This window comes from Mobula birostris, chromosome 4 (assembly GCF_030028105.1).
Source record: "Mobula birostris isolate sMobBir1 chromosome 4, sMobBir1.hap1, whole genome shotgun sequence".
Lineage (NCBI taxonomy): Eukaryota > Metazoa > Chordata > Chondrichthyes > Myliobatiformes > Myliobatidae > Mobula > Mobula birostris.
Genome location: NC_092373.1, coordinates 8,114,577 through 8,133,566, shown reverse-complemented (window position 1 = coordinate 8,133,566; position 18,990 = coordinate 8,114,577). Strand labels below are relative to the sequence as shown.

The 18,990-nt window shown below is 49.1% G+C and overlaps 1 protein-coding gene across 1 annotated transcript in view; it reads right to left on the bottom strand.

Moving 5' to 3' along the window:
* The window catches only part of LOC140196969 (IgGFc-binding protein-like), a 102,970-nt gene that overhangs the window by 49,930 nt on the left and 34,050 nt on the right, over positions 1–18,990 (bottom strand). Inside the window, exons 2-4 of the mRNA XM_072256906.1 lie at positions 18,235–18,384; positions 12,907–13,169; positions 6,830–6,917 (exon numbers count right to left, since the gene is read on the bottom strand). Of these exons, the coding sequence (XP_072113007.1) occupies positions 6,830–6,917; positions 12,907–13,169; positions 18,235–18,384 (501 nt within the window). The remainder of the gene's footprint in view (positions 1–6,829; positions 6,918–12,906; positions 13,170–18,234; positions 18,385–18,990) is intronic.

Genomic DNA, 18,990 nt, shown 5'->3' with positions numbered 1-18,990 from the left:
GGAGGGAAGGGCGGGGCGACAGGGACGGGCTAACTGTGTTGCTTGGATTTCCAGCGCGGGCAGATCTCCTCTTGTTTGTGATTGGGCGAAGACGGTGGGTGGACGGTAACCAATGCATGGGCGAGGAGCAACAGGTGAGGGATCCGCGCGCCAGTGATCCGTGAAGGGGTGGGGCCACGGGGAAGAGCGGCACGTGATGGGGGAGGAGGGTTGGGGCGAGGGGGAGAAAGAAGGGGTTGATTGGGAACCGGTTGAGGGGGAAGGGGAGGGGTGAGACAAGGGTCGAGGAGGAGAAGGAAGGGGAGAGGGGAGAGGGGAGGGGGAAGGAAGGGGAGAGGGGAGAGGGGAGGGGGAAGGAAGGGGAGAGGGGAGGGGGAAGGAAGGGGAGAGGGGAGGGGGAAGGAAGGGGAGAGGGGAGGGGGAGGGGGAAGGAAGGGGAGAGGGGGAAGGAAGGGGAGAGGGGGAAGGAAGGGGAGAGGGGAAGGAGGGGAGGGGGAAGGAGGGGGAGGGGGAAGGAGGGGGAGGGGGAAGGAGGGGGGAAGGGAGGGGGAGGGGGAAGGGGAGGGGGAGGGGGAAGGGGAGGGGGGAAGGGGAGGGGGAAGGGGAGGGGGAAGGGGAGGGGGAAGGGGAGGGGGGAAGGAGGGGAGAGGGGAAGGAGGGGAGAGGTGGGAAGGAAGAGGGAGAAGGAAGGGGAGAGAGGGAGAAGGAAGGGGAGAGGGGGAGAAGGAAGGGGGAGGGGGGAAGGAAGGGGGAGGGGGGAAGGAAGGGGAGAGGGGAGGGGGGAGGGGGGAAGGAGGGGGAGGGGGGAGGGGGGAGGGGGGAAGGGAGGGGGAGGGGGGAAGGGAGGGGGAGGGGGAAGAAAGGGGAGGGGGAAGGAAGGGGAGGGGGGAGAGGGGAGGGGGAAGGAAGGGGAGGGGGAGGAAAGGGGGAGGGGGAGGGAAAGGGAGGGGGGAAGGAAGGGGAGAGGGGGAGGGAAAGGGAGAGGGGGAGAAGAAGGGGAGAAGGAAGGGGAGGGGGAGGGGGGAGGAAGGGGAGGGGGTGGAAGGGGAGGGGGAGGAAGGGGAGGGGGAGGAAGGGGAGAGGGGAGGGGGAAGGAAGGGGAGAGGGGGAAGGAAAGGGAGAGGGGGAGGGAAAGGGAGAGGGGAAGAAGGGGAGGGAGAAGGAAGGGGAGAGGGGGAAGGAAGGGTAGAGGGGAGGGGGAAGGAAGGGTAGAGGGGAGGGGGAAGGAAGGGGAGAGGGGAGGGGGAAGGAAGGGGAGAGGGGAGGGGCAGGGGGAAGGAGGGGGAGGGGGAAGGAAGGGGAGAGGGGGAAGGAAGGGGAGAGGGGAAGGAGGGGATGGGGAGAAGGGAGAGGGGGAGAAGGAAGGGGGAGGGGAGGGGGGAAGGGGGGGAGGGGAGGGGGGAAGGGGGGGAGGGGGAGGGGAGGGGGGAAGGAAGGGGAGAGGGGAAGGAGGGGAGAGGTGGGAAGGAAGAGGGAGAAGGAAGGGGAGAGGGAGAGAAGGAAGGGGTAGGGGGAAGGAAGGGGGAAGGAAGGGGGAGGGGGAAGGAAGGGGGAGGGGGAAGGAAGGGGAGAGGGGAGAAGAAGGGGAGGGAGAAGGAAGGGGAGAGGGGGAAGGAAGGGGAGAGGGGAGGGGGAAGGAAGGGGAGGGGGAGGGGGAAGGAAGGGGAGGGGGAGGGGGGAGGAAAGGGAGAGGGGAGGGGGAAGGAAGGGGAGAGGGGAGGGGGAAGGAAGGGGAAAGGGGAGGGGGAAGGAAGGGGAGAGGGGAGGGGGGAAGGAAGGCGAGAAGGGAGGGGAGGAGGGAAGGAAGGGGAGAGGGGGAGGGAAAGGGAGAGGGGGAGGGAAAGGGAGAGGGGAGAAGAAGGGGGAGGGGGGAAGGGAGGGGGAGGGGGGAAGGAAGGGGAGGGGGGAAGGAAGGGGATGGGGAGGGGGGAGGAAGGGGAGAGGGGAAGGAGGGGAGGGGGAAGGAAGGGGAGAGGGGAGGGGGAAGGAATGGGAGAGGGGAGGGGGGAAGGAAGGCGAGAAGGGTAGGAAGGGGAGAGGGGGAGGGAAAGGGAGGGGGGAGGGAAAGGGAGAGGGGAGAAGAAGGGGAGGGAGAAGGAAGGGGAGAGGGGAGGGGAGGAGGGAAGGAAGGGGAGAGGGGGAGGGAAGGGGAGAGGGGGAGGGAAAGGGAGAGGGGAGGGAAAGGGAGAGGGGAGGGAAAGGGAGTGGGGAGGGAAAGGGAGAGGGGAGAAGAAGGGGAGGGAGAAGGAAGGGGAGAGGGGGAAGGAAGGGGAGAGGGGAAGGAAGAGGGAGAAGGAAGGGGAGAGGGAGAGAAGGAAGGGGTAGGGGGAAGGAAGGGGGAGGGGGAAGGAAGGGGGAGGGGGAAGGAAGGGGAGAGGGGAGAAGAAGGGGAGGGAGAAGGAAGGGGAGAGGGGGAAGGAAGGGGAGGGGGAAGGAAGGGGAGAGGGGAGGGGGAAGGAAGGGGAGGGGGAGGGGGAAGGGAGAGGGGAGGGGGAAGGAAGGGGAGAGGGCAGGGGGAAGGAAGGGGAAAGGGGAGGGGGAAGGAAGGGGAGAGGGGAGGGAGAAGGAAGGCGAGAAGGGAGGGGAGGAGGGAAGGAAGGGGAGAGGGGGAGGGAAAGGGAGAGGGGAGAAGAAGGGGGAGGGGGAAGGGGAGGGGGAGGGGGGAAGGAAGGGGAGGGGGAGGGGGGAAGGAAGGGGATGGGGAGGGGGGGAGGAAGGGGAGAGGGGAAGGAGGGGAGGGGGAAGGGGGAAGGAAGGGGAGGGGGAAGGAAGGGGAGAGGGGAGGGGGAAGGAATGGGAGAGGGGAGGGGGGAAGGAAGGCGAGAAGGGAGGGGAGGAGGGAAGGAAGGGGAGAGGGGGAGGGAAAGGGAGGGGGGAGGGAAAGGGAGAGGGGAGAAGAAGGGGAGGGAGAAGGAAGGGGAGAGGGGGAAGGGAGAGGGGAAGGAGGGGAGGGGGAGAAGGAAGGGGAGAGGGGAAGGAGGGGAGAGGGGGAAGGAAGGGGAGAGGGGAAGGAGGGGAGAGGGGGAAGGAAGGGGAGGGGGAGAAGGAAGGGGAGAGGTGGGAAGGAAGAGGGGGAAGGAAGGGGAAGAGGGGGAAGGAAGGGGAAGAGGGGGAAGGAAGGGGAGAGGGGGAGAAGGAAGGGGGAGGGGGAAGGAAGGGGAGAGGGGGAGGGGGGAGGGGGAAGGAAGGGGAGGGGGAGAAGGAAGGGGAGAGGGGGAGAATGAAGAGAGGGGGAAGGAAGGGGAGGGGGAAGGAAGGGGAGGGGGAGAAAGAAGGGGAGGGGGAGAATGAAGGGGAGAGGGGAAGGAAGGGGAGGGGAGAATGAAGGGGAGAGGGGAAGGAGAGGGGGAGGGAAGGGGAGGGGGAGAAGGAAGGGGAGAGAGGGGGAAGGAAGGGGAGAGAGGGAGAAGGAAGGGGGCAGGGGAAGGAAGGGGAGGGGGAGAAGGGAGGGGAGAGGGAATAGGGTTGAGAGGGATGGAGGTCTGTTTAGGGAGGGAGGGGAAGTGGGAGGGAGCAGAGAGGGAAGGGGGTGAGGGAGAGGGAGGGAAAGAAGGGGGTGAGAGAAGGAGGAGGTGTGAGGGGGAGGGATGGGTTGAGAGTGGGGAAGGAGAGAAGAGGGAGGGAGGGGAGAGAGCGAGAGAGGGAAGGGGGTGAGAGAGAAGGAGGGGGAGAGGGAATAGGGTTGAGAGGGATGGAGGTTTGGTTACGGAGGGAGGGGAGAAGGAAGGGGTTCAGTGGGGGATGTGGGAGGGGGCAGAGAGGGAAGGGTGAGAGGGGAGGGAGGGAAGGGAAAAGGGGAAGAGCGGGAGGGAAGGGAAAAGGGGGGGAAAGGGGAAGAAGAGAGAGGAGGTGGAGTGGGAAGAGGGTGCAGGGGTGGAAGGGGGATGGAGTGGGAAGGGGAGAGAGGGAAGGGGAGGGAGTGAAGGGGAAGAGGTGGCAGGGAGGGAAGGGGATGGAGTGGGAAGGGGAGGCGGGAAGGTGGTAGAGTGGGGAGGAAAGGAAGGGGGGAGGAGTTGGAAGAGGAAGGGAAGGGAGATGGAGTGAGAGGGAAAAGGGATGGAATGGAGAGGGGGATTGCAGATGTGGGGGTGTAGGCGGATTGGGGATTTGAGTTGGGGGTGTAGGGGGATTGGGGATGTGGGTCGGTGGATGTAGGGGGATTGGGGATGTGGGTCTGTGGGGGTGTAGGGAGATTGTGGAAGTGGGTTGGTGGGGGTGTAGGGGAATTGGGGATGTGGGTCGGTGGGTGTAGGGGGATTGGGGATGTGGGTCGGGTGAGGGTGTAGGGGGATTGGGGATGTGGGTCGGTGGGGGTGTAGGGAGATTATGGAAGTGAGTTGGTGGAGGTGTAGGGGGATTGGGGATGTGGGTCGGTGGGTATAGGGGGGATTGGGGATGTGGGTCGGTGGGGGTGTAGGGGGATTGGGGATGTGGGCTGGTGGGGGTGTAGGGAGGTTGTGGAAGTGGGTTGGTGGGGTGTAGGGGTATTAGGGTAAATGGATAGTTTCGGAGGATTGAGGAAGTATGTTGGTGGGAGTGTAGTCGGATGGGGGAATTGGGTAGCTGGGTGTATGGTGGGTTTGGGGTGTCTGGTTTGGTGCAGTATCCTCTTGCAATATATGAAAACTACGGTTGCACGTGTAGAGAAGGTCACTGACTGCAGTCTGCCATTACTGCAGGATTTGCTGGTGTCCAGGACGAGGAGGCAGGCAGCATAAATCATGGTGGACACAACCCAGACTGCAATCTGCCTTTTCTTAAAGTTCCTTCTAGAATGTACTTTAGTGCTCTTAAAACTAAAGCTTCACACTGTCTTAAAAATTTCTTTCCTGAGGCAGTTAATCAAATCAATCATTCCAGATCACCGTACCCACCTCTATTACCCCTGGCACAGTGCTCTTAGCACTTTAGAACACTTTTTATAATGCTGATTTCATTGTAAATGCTTGCTGGTATTGATTTCCTGTATTCATTGCATATCTGACCTTGAACCTCTCCCTTTATTGAGAGGTGAAATGTGGAAGAGGCCCTTTGGGCCCTTTGAGCTGTGCTCAGATCTAACTCCCAGCCTAATCATAGGACGATTTACAATGAGCAATTACCCTACTGACCTGTACATCTTTGATCTGGGAGGAAACCAGAGCACTAGGGAAAACCCCTGTACAGATGGCAAGGAGGACAGAAACTCCTTACAGAGGATTTCAGAATTGAACCTCTAACCCTGATGCCTTGAGTCATAATAGCATCGCCCAGACTGCTAAGTTCCCATGACTCGTCTTTATTAGCTTTTTTGTGTAAATTATTTTTTTATAATTTTTTTATTCATTATTATTATTGAATATTGTTTACTGTTGCATTTCACACCTTGACCAGTACACCAGAGCGAATTCTCAATACATGAAGAAAAATTTTTCATTTAATTTTAATTTGGAGATACAGTTCTGTAATAGGCCCTTCCTGCCCAACACGCCAATGCTGGCTAATTATACCCATGTGAGCAATTGACCTACTCATGTGTATGCCTTTGGAATGTGGGAGAAAACTGGATCATCTGGAGAAAACTCGGGCAGTCATGGGGGAGGACATACAGACAGCAGCGGGAATTGAACCCTGAACAATCCGGCACTGTAATCGTGTTATGCTGTACAGGTTGATAGGTGATTAAGAAAGTATGTCCTGTGTTGGCCTTCATTAAGCAGGGGATTGTGTTCAGGTGCCATGAGGAAATGTTGCAGCTCTTATAAAAGTCTGGTTCGATCACACTTGGAGTGTTGTTTTCAGTTCTGGTTGCCTCTTCAGAAGGATGTGGAAGCTTTAGAGAGGGTACAGAGGAGATTTAACAGGATGCTGCCAAGATTAGGCAAATTTAAATCTATTTCCAACTTGAGGAATGGACTTCTCTACACACAAAGAGGCAAAGCTGCAGATTTTTAAATGTACCTAATTAGAATTTTCAGAAGGTTAGCAGGTATATTTGCTTCAGCTGGAAAATGTTTTAAGATGTTTAAGCTGTTTTCACACATTTAAAAAAACACTGTAAACTTGCCTTTAATCAAGTGTTTTCCCTAAGCTAATATTCCTTTATTTTTCATTATGTATTTATTGGTGCACTGAAGTGTTTAGTCTGGTTTGCAGGTTGTCCAAGACTGGGTATTGGATGGGCACCTGTCAAACTCCAAAAGTAACCAAGACAGAAACCTGGGAGCAAGTAATGAGGAGGACTGGGAAGCCAAAGAAGAGACGCCATCCGATGATCCAGTTCTTGTGCTTCTTGCCTGATGTGAAATGCATAATTTTGAAAAATACACTATGCAGCAACTTGAGGATCCTGACCAGCTTTCAGGTAGATAGACTGGAGACTTTATCTCCACTAATTGAACACTGCTGCAAGGAATCTAAAGTTAACTAAAATAGAGGGTAAATCATAAACATGAGGAAGTCTGTTGATGCTGTAAACTGAAAGCAACACACAAAATTTTCCCTGTCCCCACCTCTCTCTTCCATTCCCCACTGTCCTCTTACCTCTTCTCACCTGCTTATCACCATCCCCTATGGTCTACTCTCCTATCAGATTCCTTCCTCTTCAGCCTTTGACCTTTCCTATCCACATTGCCTCACCTATCACCTTCTAGCTAGCCTCCGTCCCCTCCCCCACCTTTTTTTATTCTGGCTTCTTTCCTCTCCCTTTTCAGTTCTGAAGAAGTGGCTCAGTCCAAGACGTCGGACTGCTTATTCATTTCTATAGATGCTGCCTGACCTGCTGGGTAACTCCAGCATTTTGTGTGTGTTACTAAAAATAGAAAGTATGAGCTTTTATGTTAAATCTTACCACTGCCGCAGTTTCCTCTTCGGATTGCTACATTATCAATAGCTATGTCGCCATTGTCTGTCTGCCCACGGATAGCCTCGAAAATGACCTAGAATGTCAACCAAAACCAAGAATTCATTCCACATATGAACCGGTGTCATATATGACATTGCAGTGCGATGACTCATCACTAACACCGATCCCAGTGGGAGGTCACGAACACAAAGAATGACCAATACTAGTATAAATGACCTGACTTCCCCAAAAGATTTGCAAATATACTCAATTATGAGTGTGTTTTCCAGCCCATAAAATCTATTTGAAATGTAAGCATTACAGGATGGGACACTGTTGCAATATGTACTGATACCCTGAAAGAAGGCATGTGGTGTTTTGGCCTTCATTAGTCAGGGGATGTTGCAGTTCTTTGTAACTCTGCTTAGACCACACCAGGCTTTTTCCACTGAGGCTGGGTGGGACTACAACTAGAGTTCATGGGTTAAAGGTGAAAGGTGAAAAGTTTAAAGGGAACATGAGGGGAATTTTATTCACTCAGAAGGTTGTGAGAGTGTGGAATGAGCTGCCAGAACAAGCTCAATTTCAATTGTTTGGATAGGTACGTGGATAGTAGAGATATGGCCCTGGAGCAGGTTGATGGGAGTAGGCAGTTTAAATGGTTCGGCTTGGACTAGATGGGCCAAGGGGCCTGTTTCTGTGCTGTACTCTATGATTTGAAGTACTGTGTTCACCTCTGGGCATCTCATTCTAGGAAGGAGGTGGAAGCTTCAGAGAGGTGATTTACCAGGATGCTGTCTGGATTGGGGAGCACATCTTGTAAGCACACACGAACCTCCAGAGGTGGCACAACAGCATAGCATTTAATGACGAAGGGTCTCGGCCTGAAACGTCGACTGCACCTCTTCCTAGAGATGCTGCCTGGCCTGCTGCGTTCACCAGCAACTTTTATGTGTGTTGCTAGCATTTAATGTGATGCTTTTACAGTACCAGCGACCCGGGTTCAACTCATGCCACTGTCTGTAATGAGTTTGTATGCTCTCCCCATGACCACATGGGTTTCTTCCCGCATCCCAAAGGTATACAGACTGGCCTATTGGTGTAAATTGGGTGGTGTAGGCCTGTTAGTGTGCTGTGCTCTCAATGAAATAAAAACTGTCTGTCTGAGAGCATGGGGAAAAGCCAGTTCAAAATGAGAGCCCGTGGACCGATGGATCTAATTTCGACTTCAGCACGTGTTCTCAATGTTTATTGCTTATTTATTTATTATTATTTTCTTTCATTTTGTATTTGCAGAGTTTGGTGTCAATTGCACGTTGGTTGTTTGTCCATCTTCCTGTGTGCAGTCTTTCATTGATTCTGTGGTGTTTCTGTATGTTTGCTGTGAATGCATGCAAAGAAATGAATCCCAGGATTGAATATGGTGATATATATGCACTTTGATAATAAATTTACTTTGACTTTAGCGCCTGCTTTCACCATCCAGTGTGGTTCTCAATCTGAAATGACTATAAGACATAGGAGCAGAATTAGGCCATTTGGCTTATCAAGTCTTCTCTGCCATTCCATCATGACTGATTTATTTTCCCCTTCCACTCCATTCTTCTACCTTCTCCCATAACATTTGACCTTATCAATCTTCCTCATCAAGACCTTATCAATCTCCACTTTAAATATACCAAAAGATGACCTCCACGGCCAACTGTGGCAATGAATTCCACAGATTTCCACGCACCCTCTGGCTAAAGAGATTTCTCCTCATCTGTTTTAAATGTATGTCCCTCTAGACTGAGGCTGTGCCCTCTGTTCTGAGACTTCCCCACTATAGGAAACATGATCCCTATATCCACTCTATCTAAGCCTTTCAATATTCGATAGGTTTCAATGAGATCTCCCCCAATGCTTCTAAACCCCAGTGAGTACAGGCCCAGAACCATCAAATGCTTCTCGTGTGTTAATCCTTTCATTCCTGGAATCATTCTCATAACCTGCTCTGGTCCTTCTCCAATGCCTGCACATCTTTTCTTAGATAATGGACCCAAAACTGCTCATAGTGCAGTCTGATTATTACCTTATGAGGCCTCCGTATTGCATCCTTGATCCTTATTTTTCTCATGTTTCTAAAATAAGGAAATAACTAAAAAAAATCCTTATGACACAGAAACCATTTTGACCCATCGAGTCGATGCGGATCAGAGAGCAATCTCACTCTACTAGTAATTTTCTCTGCAGCCTATTCTCTGCATGTTCAGAGGCTGCTTGGCCTGCTGAGTGTTTATGACATATACTGGCTTTCTTGCTGATCTGTGACCAGCTTTTTCTCCACACGCCTTACTTACATTTCATAAAGTACAAATCTAAAATTAACAATTTAACCATCTAAAATATCCTCTGGGTCATTTTTTAACCACTTCTTACTCCTTACCCCAGACATGCTCTGTTCCCCCCCACCATTGCACAGAAAATACAAAATCCTAAAAGCACATACCACACTCAAGAACAGTTTCTTATCCCACTGTTGGAAGACTATTGATTGTTTCCCAGTACAATACCAGACATCCCACCCTGCAAAAACTCATTTCAGGGAGGTAGCACCATCAATTTGCGGGAGACTTCCGGGAGAGGTAGGATGTCTGCAATAGAGTAGCTCCTTAGCAGCTGGCCAGCTAGTTTAAATAACGTTAGCTGTGCTAATGACCGAATGACACCTGTTAAACTCACCTCAACATGTCTTTTACAGTCTTAACCCACCATGGGCAATAGAAAAGTCACTGTTGCAAACAGTGCAGCGAGCAACGCTGTCATTATTTTGACCCCTATTAGGCAGGGGTACACTTTAGTGTAGTCTGGGGTGACATGCGTTTTATATTCTTTTTGGAACACTCTACAATGGCGCACTCTCTCTCTCTCGTGGTTGCTCGCGTGCTCTCAAGCGCTCTCGCTTGCTTTCTCTCTCGCTCGCTCTCTCTCCCTCTCTCGCTCTCACTCGCACGCTCGCTTGCCTTTGCTCTTGCTCGCGCGCTCTCGCTTGCTTTCTCGCTCTCTCTTGCGCGCGCTCTCTCTCATGGTCGCTCTTGTACTCTCTCTTGCTTTTCTCTCGCTTGCTCTCAAAAAAATTGATTTCCGTGATATTGTATATAATTTGCGGGCATCAGGGAGCCACTATTAATATGCGGGAGACTCCCAGAAGTTCCGGGAGAGGTGGGATGTCTGCAATACAATGGACTTAGGCCTCAAAATCTAAGCCTTCATGGCCTTGCATCTTATTGTTGCCTACACTGCACTTTCTCTCACTGTATGCTACATCTGATTATCGCTTAGCAACACAGAGAACATGCTGGAGGAACTCAGCAAGCCAGTCAGTATCTATGGAGTGGAATGAATTGTTGATGTTTTAGGCAAAGATCCTTAATCAGGATTCCAGCGTCAGCAGAATCCTGTGTTTCTGGTGTAACTTTTCCCTTTGTACGACCTCAATGTACTGACATCATGAAATGAGCAAAATTTTTCACTATACTTCAGTATATAGGACCATAAGATATAGCAGCGGAATTAGGCCATTTGGCCCATCAAGTCTGCTTCACCATTTCATCATGGCTGATCCAATTTTCCTCTCAGCCCCGATCTCTTGCCTTCTCCCTGTATCCCTTCATGCCCCGACCAACCAGCAATCTACCAACCTCTGCCTTAATTATACATACAGACTTAGTCTGCGCAGCTGCCTGTAGAAACAAATTCCACAGATTCACCACTCTCTGGCTCAAGAAATACCTCATCATCTCCATTTTAAAAGGACAGCCCTCTATTCTGAGGCTGTGTTCTCTCGTCTTGGACTCTTCCTCCCCACATCCACTCTATCAAGGTCTTTCACCATTCGATTGGTTTCAATGCGGTCACCCCTTGTTCTACTGAGTACAAGACCAGAGCAATTAGATGTTCTTCATAGGACAAGCCATTCAACCCTGGAATCACCTTCGTGAACCTCCTTTGACCCTCTCCAGATTCAGCACATCCTTTCTAAGATAAGGGGCCCAAACCTGCTCACACTGTAATACTGATACATCTGACTTTATCTTCTTCTCAAAATTCAGGCAGAATTCAATCATATTATGATCACTTACCCCTAAGGGTTCTTTTACCTTAAGCTCTGTAATCAACTTCAGTTCATTGCACAGTGCCCAATCCAGAATAGTAGATCTCTTCGTGAGCTCAACCACAAGCTACTCTAAAAAGCCATCTTGTAGGAATTCTAGAAATTACCCTTCTTGGAATCCAGCTTGATTTTCGCAATCTACTTGCATATTGAATTGCCCATTTCTATAACAACGTTGCCCTTTTGGCATGCCTTATCTATCTCCTGTTGTAATTTGTAGAACACATCGTTACAACTGCTTGGGGATCTGTATACAAACCATCAGGGTCTTTATACCCTTGCAGTCCCTTAGCTCTATCCACATTGATTCAACACCTTCCCACCCTATGTCACCTCTTTGGTTTCATAGATTTGATTTGATTTCATTTTTTACCAGCAGAGCATGCCGTCCCCTCTGCCTTCCTGCCTGCCCTTTTGATACAATGTGTATCCTTGGACATTAAACTCCCAGCTACAATCCTCTTTCAGCCATGATTCAGTGATGCCTACAACACCATGCCTGCCAATCGGTAACTGTGCTACAAGTTGATCGACCTTATTCTGTAGACTGCGCACATTCAAACATAACACCTTCATTCCTGCATTCACCCTTTTCAATTTTATCCACATTTTACATTGCAGCTCTGACATTTACCCTGTCACCAGCCTCGCCTTGCTAGGAGTCTCACAACACATTGCTTCCATTACCTCATCCTCAGCATCATCACTCCAGTTCCTATCCCCCTACCAAATTAGTTTAAATCCATCCAAACAACTCTAGCCAGCCTGCCTGCAACAATATTAGACCCCTTCAGATCCAGTAATACAGGACCTGTACATCCCTTTGTACAGGTCATACCTTCTCTAGAAGAGATTCCAATGATCCATAAATCTGAACCTCTGCCTCTGGCACCAATTCCTCAGCCTTGCATTCACCTGCCGTATCATTCTATTCTTCCCCTCACTGTCACATGGCACCAGCAGCAACCCAGAGATTACTACCCTGTGGGTCCCGTTTCTCAGCTTTCTACCTAGCTCCTTAAAATGACTCTTCAGGACCTCCTCAGCTAGTCTATTGTCATTGGTGTCAATATGTACCAAGACTTCTGGGGGCTTATCCTTGCCCTTGAAAATACCATGGACACGATCTGAGAAATCCCTGATCCTGGCACCAGGGAGGCAACATACTATCTGGGTGTATCACACAACCTTGTCTCTGTCCTCTGACTAAGGAATCTCCTATTAACTCTGCAGTCCTCCTCACCTCTCTGCTCTTCTGAGCCACATGACCAGACTCAGTACCAGAGACCTGGACATAGTGGCCCCCACTGGTAGGTCGTCCCCCTCAATAGTGTCTACAGTTGTATAATTGTTATTGAGGGGAACGGCCACAGGTACACAGGCTGTGCTTCTCCCCTCCTTTTCCTCACAGTCACCCAGTAAACCTGTCTCCTGCAACCTGGGGGTGACTACCTCCCTGTAGCTGGTCACTCCTCAAATCAGAAAAACTGCCGCAAAACTCTACCTTCAAAATTTCGATATCTGACAATGATAAATTAATTATTTTAAACCTATGCCTTCTGCTTGCAGGTAACCTTTTGCTATGGGAAAAACTTTACTACAGCATACCATCCCATTGCTCCCCTGTCAGGTCTAGGTATTCCTCTCCGCAAAGCAATTTCACCCCAGGCATCAGGACATATGCCAGTGATATTAAACCTGACTGTGATTCTAATCATTGACCTGAAATATTAGATCTGCTTCTGACTCCACAAAAGTTATGGTCATAGAAAAGTATAACACAGAAACAGGCCCTTTGGCCCATCTAGTCTGTCGTGAACCATTTAAACTGCCTACTCCCTGACTTGTTCAGAAATTACTACTGCAAGCTTGCTAGAACCACGTTTCTAACATACAGTATATTGATTTAGAATTTAATCATTTAAGTTACCTTTATGTTGGAGCTTCTTGGAAAATGAACTGTCCGTGATCCATATAGCCAGGAGGGTCCCTGGTTGCCATTCCTTCTCCAGACATCTCTTTCTGTCAGATTCTCCTGAATCACCACCTTAAGTTCATTTTGGGTCTCCAATCCCAACATGTGATACCAGAAGTCGATGCATATCTCTCCAGACGCGGTGAATTCCACACTCTCCAATCTGATCAACTGTGATGGTACCAAGTTGCTGGCCTCTTGGTAAAGGAAGTAGCCACCTGTGTGTTCAAACACGATGAAAACCCATTCACTCAGAGGTACATAACTCTATAGTCAACTTAAAGATTCAAAGGTTAGCTTTTTTAGCTACATGTACACAGTGAAATGCGTCGTTTGTGTCAATGACCAACACAGTCCGAGGACGTGCTGGAGGCTGCCCACAAGTATCACCATGCTCCCAGCACCAACATAACATGCCCACAGCTTACTAACTCCAACCAGTACTCCTTAGGAATGTGGGAGAAAGCCAGAGGGTACAGGCAAGCATTATTCACTGCTGGGTCCAGGATATGAAACTGTGGAAGGAAAACGGTGCACCTGAAGAAAATCCCCATGGTCACAAGGAGAGCAGTTCTGGGCCCCTTACCCAATGCTGACATTGGAGAGGGTTCAAAGGAGGTTCACGAAAATGATTCCGGGATTGAAAAGATTATCATATGAAGAGTGTTTGATGGCTCTGGGCCTGTACCCACTGGAATTTAGAATAATGAGGGGTTGACCTCAATGATACCTATTGAATGTTGATAGGCCTTGATAGAGTGTATATGGTGAGGATGTTTCCTATCGTGGAGAAGACTAAGGCCAGAGGACACAGCCTCAGAATAGAGAGACCTCCACTTAGAATGGAGATGAGGAGGAATTTCTTTAGCCAGAAGTTGGCGAATCTGTGGAATTTGTTGCCAGAGGAAGCTGTGGAGGCCAAGTCATATTTAAAGCAGAGGTTGATTAATTCTTGATTGGTCAGGGATGAAAGGATACAGAGAGAAGGCAGGAGATTTGGGGCTAAGAGAGTAAATGGATCAGCCATGATGAAATGGCAGACCAGACTCGATGGGCCAAATGGCCTAATTCTGCTCCATCTTATGGAGAAACTCCTTACAGACAGCAGCAGGAATTGAACCCTGATCACTGGAGCTGGAAAAGGGTATGCCCAGTCCATCACTGATGAAGCCCTCCCCACCATTGAGCACATCTACACAGAGCATTGTCACAAGAAAGCAGCATCCATCATCAAGCACCCCAACCATCCAGGTCATGCTCTCTTCTTGCTGTTGCCATCAGGAACCTCAGGACTCACACCACCAGGTTCAGGAACAGTTATTACCTCTCAACCATCAGGTCCTACACCACTGGGTTCAGGAACAGTTATTACCCCTCAACCGTCAGGTCCCACACCACCAGGTTCAGGAACAGTTATTACCCTCAACCATCAGGTCCCACAACACCAGGTTCAGGAACAGTTATTACCCCTCAACCATCAGGTCCCACAACACCAGGTTCAGGAACAGTTATTACCCCTCAACCATCAGGTCCCACACCATCAGGTTCTGGCACAGTTATTACCCCTCAAGCATCAGGTCCCACACCACCAGCTCAGGAACAGTTATTGCCCCTCAACCATCAGGTCCCACACCACCAGGTTCAGGAACAGTTATTACCCTCAACCATCAGGTCCCACAACACCAGGTTCAGGAACAGTTATTACCCCTCAACCATCAGGTCCCACAACACCAGGTTCAGGAACAGTTATTACCCCTCAACCATCAGGTCCCACACCACCAGGCTCTGGCACAGTTATTACCCCTCAACCATCAGGTCCCACACCACCAGGTTCAGGAACAGTAATTACCCCTCAATCATCAGGTCCCACACCACCAGGTTCAGGAACAGTTATTACCCTCAACCATCAGGTCCCACAACACCAGGTTCAGGAACAGTTATTACCCCTCAACCATCAGGTCCCACACCATCAGGTTCTGGCACAGTTATTACCCCTCAAGCATCAGGTCCCACACCACCAGCTCAGGAACAGTTATTGCCCCTCAACCATCAGGTCCCACACCACCAGGTTCAGGAACAGTTATTACCCCTCAACCATCAGGTCCCACACCACCAGATTCAGGAACAGTTATTACCTCTCAACCATCAGGTCCCACACCACCAGGTTCAGGAATAGTTATTACCCCTCAACCATCAGGTCCCACACCACCAGGTTCAGGAACAGTTATTACCCCTCAACCATCAGGTTCCTCCCCACCAGGTTCAGGAACAGTAATTACCCCTCAATTGTCAGGTCCCACACTATCAGGTTCAGGAACAGTTATTACCCCTCAACCATCAGGTCCCACACCACCAGGTTCAGGAACAGTTATTACCCTTCAATCATCAGGTCCCACACCACCAGGTTCAGGAACAGTAATTACCTCTCAACCGTCAAGCTTTTGAACCCAGGGGGATAATTTCACTCAGCTTCACGTGCCCCATCACTGAATCGTTCCCACAACCTATAGATTCACTTTCAAGGACTCTTCATTTCATTTTCCCAATATTCATTGCACATTTACTTATCATTATTATTTTGTTTGTTCTTTTTTCTTTTTCTATTTGCAGTTTGTTGTCTTTTATACATTGGTTGTTTGTCTTGTTCATTGATTCGATTGTGTTTCTTTGTACTTACTGTGATTGCCCGCAAGAAAATGAATCTCAGGCTGGTAAATGGTGACATATACGTACTTTAATAATACACTTACTTTGAACTTTGACACTGTTACCCCATAAACAGATAAAAAAAGGTGATAATATGACTGTACCTGAGAGTTTTGCAATTTCACCTGAGTAGGAAGATTATGGTTCTGTATATGACTCAAGAGGTATGTGCTCTTGATCGAGAAACCTTACCTACGGCATGTAGCATAGCAGGTAGTGTAATGCTACTGCATTACCAGTAGTTAGTGATTGGGGTTCAATTTCCGCTACTGCCTGTAAGGAGTTTGTAATTCTCCTCGTGACCGCGTGGGCTTCCTCCAGGTGCTCCTGTCTCCTCCCACAGTCCATAGACGAACTGGTTAGGGTTAGAGTTAGTAAGTTGTGGGCACACTGTGCAGGCTGCCCGGCTCAATCTTTGTTGATTTGATTTGATGCAAAGGGCACATTTCACTGTATATTTTGATGTACATGTGCCAAATAAAAATAAGGCCCGTAGAAAGGGTCACTGACTGTAGTGTGCCATCACCACAGGATAAAGAAGCAGGCAGGAAAAATCATTGCAGACACTACCCACCTGGCAAACTGCCTTTTCCATAATCTCCTTTCTGGAATGCACTATCCAGCTATTAAAACAAAACCTCACGCCATTTAAAACATTTCTTCCCCAGGCAGTTAATATGATCAACCATTTTAGTTACCCAATTACCCACCCCACTCTATCTGTTACCAACGTCACTCCACTGCAATATCAACACTTCAAACCACTTTTCACAATGCCATTAACATTGTACATATATGCTAGTGTTTATATATTTATGCACATTTTATTCTATATCCATATTTTAAAATTCATTTTTGTATAATTCTTTATAATTGAGGAGGATGAGGAGAATCTTCCGTCCTTGGACTCACTTTACACCGCATGCTGTCGGAGCAGTGCTGCCAGGATAATCAAGGACACGACCCACCCAGCCAACACACTTTTCGTCCCTCTTCCCTCCGGGAGAAGGCTCAGGAGCTTGAAGACTCATACGGCCAGATTTGGGAACAGCTTCTTTCCAACTGAGATAAGACTGCTGAACGGATCTTGACCCGGATCTGGGCCGTACCCTCCAAATATCCGGACCTGCCTCTCGGTTTTCTTGCACTACTTTACTTTCCCTTTTCTATTTTCTATTTATGATTTATAATTTAAGTTTTTACTATTTACTATCGATTTGTACTTCAGGGAGCGCGAAGCGCAGAATCAAATATCGCTGTGATGATTGTACGTTCTAGTATCAATTGTTTGGCAACAAAGTCATAGTCATAGTAATAGTCATACTTCATTGATCCTGGGGGAAATTGGTTTTCATTACAGTTGCACCATAAATAATAAATAGTAATAATACCATAAATAGTTAAAAAGTAATATGTAAATTATGCCAGGAAATAAGTCCAGGACCAGCCTATTGGCTCAGGGTGTCTGACCCTCCAAGGGAGGAGTTGTAAAGTTTGATGGCCACAGGCAGAAATGACTTCCTATGACGCTCTGTGTTGCATCTCGGTGGAATGAGTCTCTGGCTGAATGTACTCCTGTGCCCAACCATTACATTATGTAGTGGATAGGAGACATTGTCCAAGATGGCATGCAACTTGGACAGCATTCTCTTTTCAGACACCACCGTCAGAGAGTCAGAGAGACAATAAAGTAAAGTAATTGATGAATATTGTTTTTGGTTGCTTGTCACACCCTGACCTGCTCACTGCAGCAAATTCCTGATCCATGTAAAGGTATATGGTGAATAAAGTTGATCCTTCATCCTTGAAGCTGCCTAACATGCTGAGTATTTCCAGCATTTTCTGTTTTTGTGCAGCGTGGTTTAATATTGGGAAGAAGAATGAGGAGAAACAGCACAGCTTAAAGATATAATTCTAAAATGGGTGCAGGGACAGAGAGACCTGGGAGTTTGTACCCTCAGTGGGCACCTACATTAGGTGTCTCCTGCACTTGATGAAGTGGCCACTGACTGTATGTTCACGGTTTTCTGCTACTGTAGCCCAACCACTTCAAGGTTCAATGTGCTCTATGTTCAGCGATGCTCTTCTGTAGACCCCTCTTGTAACGCCTGGTTATTTGAGTTACTGCCACCTTCCTGTCCACTTGAACTTGCCTGGCCATTCTCATCTGACCTCTCTCATTATCAGGACATTTTCAACCACAGAATTGCCTCTCACTGGATTTAAAAAAAAAAATTTTCTCACCATTCTCTGTAAACTCTGGAGACTGTTAAGTGTGAAAATCACAGGAGATCAGCAATTTCTGAGATACTCAAACCACCCTGTCTGGCACCAACAATTATTTCATGGTCAAAGTCACCGAGATCACATCTCTTCCCCATTCTGATGTTTGGTCTGAACAACAATTGAATCTCTTGACCATGTCTGCATGCTTTTATGCATTGAGTTGCTGCCACATGACTGGCTGATTAGATATTTACATTAACAAGCAGGTGTACCTAATAAAATGGCCACTGAATGTATGTATAAATCTCTGGGGTTAACAGACATTCTGCAATCAGTGCTGAAGGATCTCACCTCCATCTGGGTAATCTTTCTCTGGACCGGTTCCCAACGTTGGCGTAGCATGCTTGCTTCTTATCCAGCTTCCATCGTCACTTTCACAGGGCTGGATCCAGTCACAAAATGGCTTTGCATTGTTGTTGAAATCACATCTTGTGATGTAATCTACAGAAACACAATTGAAATGTGCTACTCTTATTTTCTACTTCTTTGAAGAGACTGATAAACACAGTCAGCAGGAGAACAGAAGTTCCTAAGACAATAAGACATAGGCATAGAATTAGGCCATTTGGCGTATCGTGTCTGCACAGCAAATCGATCATGGCCGATTTATTTTCCCTCTTAATCCCATTCTTCTGCCTTCTCCCCAGAACCTTTGATGCCCTTAATAATCAAGAACCTATCAATCTCTGCTTTATATACACCCAATGACTTGGCCTCCACAGCCATCTGCAGCGCGGTTGAATTCCACAGATTCACCCACCTCTGGCTAAAGAAGTTCCTCCTCATCTCTGTTCTAAATGGACATCCTTCTATTCTCAGGCTGTGCCCTCTGGTACTAACCTCCCCCACTATAAGAAACATCCTCTCCACACCCACTCCATCTAGGCCTTTCAACGCTTAATAGGTTTTGAAGAGATTCCCCTGTCATTCTTCTAAACTCCAGCAAGTACAGGCCCAAGACCAACAAATGCTGTTCATGAATTAACCTTGTAATTCTTGGAGTAATTCTTGTGAACTCCCTCCGGACTGTCTCCGATGCCAGCACAT